This window comes from Manihot esculenta, chromosome 3, assembly GCF_001659605.2.
Source record: "Manihot esculenta cultivar AM560-2 chromosome 3, M.esculenta_v8, whole genome shotgun sequence".
Lineage (NCBI taxonomy): Eukaryota > Viridiplantae > Streptophyta > Magnoliopsida > Malpighiales > Euphorbiaceae > Manihot > Manihot esculenta.
Window position 1 is genome coordinate 29297884 of NC_035163.2, and position 8595 is coordinate 29306478.

At 31.9% G+C, this 8595-nt stretch overlaps 1 protein-coding gene across 3 annotated transcripts; it reads right to left on the reverse strand.

Annotated features, from left to right (window-relative positions):
• Positions 1–4157: 4157 nt before the first annotated feature.
• LOC110611244 (ethylene receptor 2) lies at positions 4158–8363 on the reverse strand. Of its 3 annotated transcripts, XM_021751442.2 has the most exons (4): positions 7752–8363; positions 7404–7463; positions 5388–7273; positions 4158–4900 (listed from the first exon to the last, which is right to left on the reverse strand). In XM_021751442.2, the coding sequence occupies exons 3-4, from the start codon at positions 7140–7142 to the stop codon at positions 4358–4360; spliced, it is 2298 nt and encodes a 765-aa protein (XP_021607134.1). In that variant the 5' UTR covers positions 7143–7273; positions 7404–7463; positions 7752–8363; the 3' UTR covers positions 4158–4357. The 3 variants fall into 3 exon arrangements, with proteins under 3 accessions (XP_021607134.1, XP_021607135.1, XP_021607133.1); XM_021751443.2 differs by lacking the exon at positions 7404–7463 and having other exon boundaries at positions 8142–8363; XM_021751441.2 differs by lacking the exon at positions 7404–7463.
• Positions 8364–8595: the final 232 nt, after the last annotated feature.

The window sequence follows — 8595 nt, forward strand, 5'->3', positions numbered from 1 at the left end:
AATTTTTTATTTTAATTAATTAATACAAGTTCAACCATCCCTAGATGACCATTGAACAAAAATTTGGGTGTTAAGTGATTGTGATTACATGGACAAACAAGGATTTTGGATGATTATAATGTCCCCATCTTGATTTAATGAATTTTAATATTATAGAATTTTATTAATTTAAATAATAAAAAAAGTAGTTTTTTAACTGTGGGGAAACAAATAACATGTTTAATTATAATACAGCATTAGAAAATGAGTTAACCTTACAAGAGTTTTGATTATTTTAAAGTAATTTGTGCATAAACTATTTGCCATTTACAACTTGTTGAAATTATATATTGGTAATGATAGCGAAATCAGTTTGTTGTCGCAAAATCATTAGTGGGATTTAAAGATTGTCGATTTTGATGTTATTATATAGTTTTTTATTGATAAAATAATAAAAAAACAATAATATCCACTACCCTTTCCCACACTTCTGTATTCTGTTTCTATGCTTAATTATATAGCGACTATGTAGTTTCAATTTCGCAATTGATGACGAAGATAATATCCAATTTTTTTTTAAAAAACCGATAAATTTAAATTGATGGTAAATATATTTCAATAAATTTAAAAGATATCAAATTTTATTCTCTATTTATAATTTTTATTTTAAAAAAAATTTATTATAATTAATCCCATAAAATAATTCCATTACTCCCTTATGCCCAGATTGTTTAAGTTGATTGGAGCAATATGCCACTTATATTTTATGTACTTTTCTTTTTAATTAATATTTAAAGTAAATTAAATTTAATATAAATTTAACAAGTTAATATTTAGAGAGTTATTTTGATTTTATTACACTTCCATCCTATATTTTTTTATTAATTAAAATTTGATTTTTAAAAATTATTTTAATTGTGCTTTACTGTTATTTATATTATTAAAAACTAGTATTATTCGCCATGTTAATGCTACACCAGCATCTCATATATGAATAAATTTTAGGATAAAATTAATAATAATTTAAAATATCATAATAAAATTACAATAAAATTAAATGTATAAAATTTTTCATAAATTATTTATTTTATAAATTTTTTGTGAAATTTATTATATTAAATATTATTTTAAATTATATTTTAATATTTCATCACTAATGTATTTAATAAGATTATTTTTTTAACAATAGTTTTAAAAATAATATTAAATAGTAAGTATATTAAATAGATTAAAAAAAATAATTGATAATGATTTTAGTCAAATAGAATCAATATAAATTATTGTTATCATAAAATTATTAATAAAAATTAAAAATAAATAAATAATAATAATAATGATAATTTTTAAATATATTTAATAGTAAAAAAATAGCTTGATAATTTTATAAAATTTCAATTATATGAGTAACAGTACATTTAGTTAAACATTAAAAAACAAATTTAATTAGTAAAAAATAAAAATATAAAATGAAATTATAATAAAAATAAAATATAAAATTTTTTAATAATTAATTTTAAATTTCATTAACGTGACATAGTGATAATATCGTTAACCTTGCAATTTTATCAATTTTTAATGGATGGATAGAGTAATTTTTAATAGGTGAAGTTTTAATTAAAAAAAATATATAACTGTAATAAAATTAAAAGTATAAACTTTTTTTTATAATTAACTCATATTTATAGCATATTTTTTATAAATATATACTACGATAAACTAATTCTTGGATTAATATAATAATAAAACTTTATTTACCATGGCTATCTATCGATTTCTTTACTAGTGAAAAAAAAAAAAAAACAACTGCAAAACGCATATTAATATTATAATAAAATTATAGGAATGATGAATTAATGTGTGTGAATGTTTATCATGTGGTGAATAAAATATATGAAGTTTGTTGTTTGATTTGTTTTCTGAAATGATTTAAACGTGATATAAATTGCTTAAGTTGGTGGTTATCTCTTCAATATAAAATAACATAATAAAAATGAGGAAAACAATATTCATGATTTAAATTTATGTAAAGAAAGAAAGAGAGTGCTTGAATAAACTTTGGTTCCCTTAGAGGCCAGGACCAGGCTTCAGTTTTCTTAAAGATCAGAATGGAGATGGGCCAACTCCAAGGTTCCAGCTTCATGCTTTTTACACTGATTATACTGTCTGTTTTAATTGTTTTCTTTATGTAATCAACTTTGGTTGCGTTTCAACTAGAGATTTCTTAGTATGACTTAATTGCTTCATTTCTAAATTTTATCTGTTAGGGAAAAATGATTTTTCAACTAACCACCCACATATAATATTTTTTTTTTAATATCTTTTCCAAGTTATATATATATATATATATATATATATATATTCTTTTATTTTAAATATAAAAAAAACACAACAAAATTAAATTCTTATAAAATTTAATTTGAAAGAAAAAAATTTAAATAAATTCATAACAATTATGGATAAATTTTTTAAAATTAAAAAAAATCATTTTTTCATTTTAAATATGAAAATTGATAAAAAGAAATAATTGAATTAAATTTTTATAAATTTCTTAATTCTAAATAGTAGAAATCTGAAATAAGTGACAGTAGGAATTTGGAAACAGTGTTGGGCTGGGCAGGGACTGGAATCTCCACAAAGAAGAGTGGCTGTAGCCGTCTCGGCTTTCTAGACAAATCTGTAATTCAATTTGTTTAATGGGCTTTCCCTTGAGGACTGGGTATCGCCTATACCACACTCAAAACTGCCATTACTATTCTCAATTTGTTTTCTACTTCTCAATTTGTCACCAATACAACCCTTACTAAGATGAAAACTAAGAAAAAGAAAAAAAAAAGCCAGCAAATGCATAGACAGCAACACCCACTTTTTTTTTTTTTTTTTTTAAATGGTGCATACAGACCCCTTTGACACATTTCTCCTTTTGCCTGGATGTATGTATATATTTTTTAAAGTTGGGCAAAGAAAATTATAAAGCCACCTCTACCTGTGTGTCGCTATCACAGAATATATTTTACGTACAAGTTGCTAAAAGGTCTATTTATATGATATGCGTTTTCATGCTATCCAAATCAATGTGAAGAGAGACAAAACTTTTTAAGTGATTAATATATTTGGGATTCAGCCCCCCTTTCCCATTTCTCTTTTACATTCATTTTTAAATTTACATCTCCTAATGGCTTTGTATGTTTCTTCTACAAACCTATATTCTACGATATGGCTTATGCTCGTCTGCCGGCCTTTCAAAAAATAATGCATTATCTTAAATTTGTTTAAATAAAAAAAATAATTTTTTTTTTTAGTAGGACCTGTAATATATATATACACACACGTGTATGTGCGCGTGTGCATATATAAAAAATAAGGTCGGTAAAGTGTAAGTCACCAACATTTAACGTTGTACCTAATAGTTCATTCTCAATAAGACACCACCAAATGCCACTTTCCGATATTATATTCTCAACAAAAATTAAGGTACCATTTCTAGTTTTTTCAAACTCTATTTTACAAAATATTATTTAAAAAATTTGACCAAAATGTCGTCTTTTTTAGCCGATTCATTTGATTTATGTGGTCTGATTTTTAAAAGCAAGAATTTTCACTGTTAATTTGGTAATATTATATACATAGAATGAGTCAACATTCGAATAAAGGATCTAACGTCAATTCTTTTACAAATAAGATAATGATAACAATGCATATAGGCCAAATTCCTTAGGCTTCAATAACTATATAAGGTTTGCAACCCTAATTGTTCTTATTAATAATATTATTATAATATTAAAGCCATAAGATAATTATATTTACAATAAACCCACCAAAACCTAGCTTCACAATCAATCAATTCCTACATGGAAAATTATAATAAAGTAAGAATTAAAAACCCAACTTGTAAAGGCAGAGATGGGTCCACTTGGCGTGATATTTGATCCAAAAAAGAGTCTACGTACGCATTCAGATTCATGCATGGCTTTTATTTATTTATTTATTTATTTATTTTCCACTGAAAACCCCCCCAGAAAATAATGCTACTCATCGCGACTTGACCCATGCCATTCGCTTATTCTTCCCACATTCTGCGACATCTAATATATATATCCTGCCTTCCAGGCGGTTGGATGGAATGTGCAAGGCACGTGATCAATTATTTATCGTAAAAAAAATAAAGATGATTCATGAGATGTTTCAACTTGGTTTGCGACTGAGAGGATGATTTTGTATACCATTGTGGGTGTAAATGTCGTATGTGTAAACATTTCTATACTAGAAAGCTTGGTGGGATATTTAGGATGGGGCCACTAATTCATAGCTATTTGGCTATTCTATGAGTCCCCAAAACTGAAGAATCAAGGCTACTTATGACTTACAGAATAGAATGTCATTAGATGACTTTGTTTGCCTGCACAAGGACTCTTTGAAGCTCATTTGCTATTCCTTGAAGCATAAGTGGTTTCTGAATGACACCATTTATTCCAATCTGTGAACATCTTTCCCACAACAATTCATCAGCACTTGCTGTCAGGGCAACTATTAATGGCCAACTACGGCTTCTGAACTTCCGGATTCTTGATGCAACTTCAAATCCATCCAACTCCGGCATCTGAAGATCCAAAAGAACGACTTGGAAAGTAGATGTAGTCGGCCCAATGATGCTAAGACATTCAAATCCAGATGAAACAGTAGTAACACAGCAACCTAGTTTCTCAATCAGTCTCCGGGTCACAGCTCTGTTCACATCATCTGCATCGGCTAACAAAACTTGCAAGCCTCTGAAAAGAGAGTTGGAATGTGGGTGCTCTGAAGATTCTCCAGATTCAGAAATGGCTATTGACAGGGATGGTCGAAGTTGAAACCGCAGAATTAGCCCCATGCTTTGAGGAAAACCTTGAGAGTTAGGGACTGCCCAGATCTTACCGTGCATCAACTGCCAATCATACAGAGATTAGAAACAAAGATCAATGTGGCTAAATACAAAGGCTACTTGATCACCTAAATAGTGTATTAGTCGAATAATTTCAGGCCGGCTTCCATTGTGATTTGTGTGACATGTAAAAGAGTTGCAAATCAAAGCCTCAACGCGATCAAAACAAATTACTAATAATATTATTGCATAATCAAAACAAAAATGTTGCTTCTAAGAAGACAGAAATCTCATATGAACCAAAAGGACATGAATATCAATTATATAGTTGTGAAAAAAGAAGCTTCACTAAACAATATGCTAAGGAAGTGAATTACAAATAATATGGTTGATTGGAGATAAAGATTGTCCTAAATATTAGTAACTGATACCAATGTGCAGCTTATTATTATCGTCCCAGTACAGAACCTGTTTTGAGAAGAAATGACAAATCTGCGAACATATGTCAATCATTGTGCATTAATGCTACCTGAAAATTTTAGATTGTTACCTGGACCAGCTTTTTGCAAACACTGAAGCTCAAGCCCTCATCAATTCCATCACTGGCATAGCTCCTAGCACCAACCGGCGTGACCGAACTTGAACCATCTGATTCAGAAGCATCATTGTTCATCGTGATCTCAAATCTGATATATACATCCCCATCAATTGTGCTATGTCTCCAAGCTGCCCATTTATGATCATTTCTTTCCTGACTTCCATTATCCAAGAGAAACCGAAGTGCCACAGACCCTTTTCTGTTATTGCCATCCAGCAGGTTACCAACCATATGCAAAATCACTTGAAAAACCCTTCTCTCATCACCCATGACATGATCAGGCAAGGATTTGTCAACATTGATTGAAAATCCAAATCCCCTATAAACGCACAAGCACTTGGCAAGACAAGCAGCCTCTTTGATAGTGGCATGTAAACGGAAAGATCTCACCTCCAATGGAAATCTTCCACTATCCTTTGTTGAAATTTCCATCACATCATTAATCAATGTTGCCAAGACATTGCTAGTCTTCATCATTGCATCCACGAGGATCTGTTGCTCAGTACTCAGATTACCATCCTGTATCATTGAAATCAAGCCTAAAATAGAGTGCATAGGTCTCTTCATGCCATCACTCATTACCTTCTGAAATGCTGTCCTAGCCTGGCTTGCCATCATCGCATTCATTTTTGCCTGTTGCAAGGCCCGATTTTGCTCCTCCAACTTCTCCCTCATGAGCTGGGACTCTTCAAGAACTGCAGCATGAGAGAGAGCCACAGCCACCTGATCAGCTACCACTTTAATTATCTCCAATTCTTGGTTGGTCCAAGATCTAGGCTGTCCCCCTGGAAGAACCAGCACCAATATTGCATAACAAGCCTGAATTATCTCAGGAGTTCCCCCTTTGAAATTGCAAACACGAAGCATTGGCATTCGAATTGCAGCAACAGGCCCTGGCTCACCAGATCCTCCACTGCTTGCAGCAGCAAGTGCTGATTCAGGCCTAAGTATGTTCACTCCGTCACTCCCTTTAATCCTAACAACATCAGGATCAGAAATTGGTATTGAACGATTATCCATACTTGAATAATTACCCTCGTTCAACGGATGGGTCAAATTCATCTCCGTTCTAATCTGGTTAGGCATCCACACTGCACAATTCTGCAAACCCAATGTCTTAGATAGCTCAACAAGGGTTGTATAAAGAATAGTATGCCTATCAAGCGATTTTCGAATCTCTTGAGTTAGCATACGAACATGCAACCCAGCTTCTTTCTGCTTCATTATAATCCCAACTTCACGGCCAAGATCCCATGCCTTTTTCTTCAACATAAATTCTCTTACTTTCACTTTGAGAAGCAAAGGAATGAGAGTGAAAAGTGTAATGGCGGTGGCACATGAGACCAAAGCAGTTAAAATCTTGAATACAGTAAGGGCAACCATAAGCTGAAACGGATGAGGGCCATAGGTCCAGCCATTGAGCAAATGGGTCAATCCGCAAAGAACAATGAAGGCAATGAACTCAAAGAGGACCCATTTGAACGGGACATTAGAGCAGCTAACAAAGTATAACAGTTCAATAGGGATCGAAAAATAGGCCACAGCAATCAAGAAATCGCCCACTTTTTGGCAATCTAGAATGTTCTCTATACTCCATAAACTACCCTCATCGTCACAATTACACCGGGAAAAGCCATTGTCATCTGCAGATACTGATATCAGGAGTAAAAAGAGAAACAACAGCCCAGGAGCTGCAGGTTTTAACATTGCGGCCAAAAAGGGCTGCAACCTCTATTTCAATCCATTCTTGGAGCAAGTAAACTTTAAACCTTTCACAGAAATTGCAGACCAGCTGCTTTTATCTAAAAATTAAACATCCCCATCTCCACTCCAATCACCTGTAAGGAGGAAGTGAAAAATGAAATAGCTCAAAAAAAATTAAAATCCCATTAAATCTTTTAAGAAATTAATTAGCACTAATTTGGGGATCCTGCACAAAAGTGCGCAAATATTGTCAATTAACTGTACCTAAAAACTTTTAGCGCACACATTCTTCTTCTTCGTTTCTTCCTTTTCATTCACAGATATCTGTATACATATTATTAATTTTTTTTATTAAATGATACAGTAGCGTAGAACACGACATCTTCAATGAAAAAGAAAATATAAACCTAAAAACAAAAAAGCAAATTCAAAAAGATAACAAGCCCACAAGCCAAAAGACCGCTCCTTTTAATGAATAAAAAAAGAAAAGAAAATTAGTATTCGCCAGGAAACAAGTAAATCAGGAGTGGAACTGGAAAAGCAACCAACTTTCTGGTCTTAAAAGAAACCCAGACAAATAAGAAATGCAGGCCAATAAGAGAAAACCCTTACCTGCAAAACCCAGGTAGAAAGCAAACTCACTTCCAGATTTTCTTTACTCTCAAACATGCATAGTAGCAGCAGATAGTTCATATACAAAGAAAAACAGATAAGAAAGGCTGAAATATCTTCAGTAAGACATTACAATCAGAAAGTAACGATCCCAGATACGGCCCCTCTTCATACTTTATTGCTCCAGGGAACCAAAACCCCCCACGAAACACCAAGATTTAAAAAATGGCAGGTAATAGTAGACCAAAAAACCAGCAGCTGGTTTTACACAAAGCAAAAACAAGATGAAGAAGCAAAGAAACTTCAACAAAAGATATGAAGGGAATACTTGTGAGTTTATAGACAAGGAAGAAATAGAGAGAAGAGAAGGGGAAGGATCAAAGGTAGTACCTTTGTATGTGTATGTTATTCAAAATGAAACGAGAGCAGCAGGAGGAGGAAGAGAAAACTAAAAACGTGTTGGGTGTTTTAAGTCCGCGCCGTTGTTTTGAAAGAAGGGGAAGGAATAGAGATGAAAAGGAGTGGGACCCAAAGGGGAGGAGAGAAAGAGAGAAGCAGAATACATGAAGAGAACTTGGACGCTTTTGAAACCAAAACGTCCTCCTCACACCCAAAAAGATTTGTTTTATTTCTCCTCTCTCTCTCTCTCTTTGACGTTTCTTTCTTTCTCTCACTTTCTTTTTTTATTCAAAAAAAATCTTAATTTCCCAAACCAGACTCTGCTTTGCCAATGTTTTTATAATCAGGAAATTATGTCTACCTGCTGGCACTTGGATCTAAACCAGGAGAATTTATAATAATTATTAGTAATTTCTTTGAAAAAATCATTATTTTTATATAAATA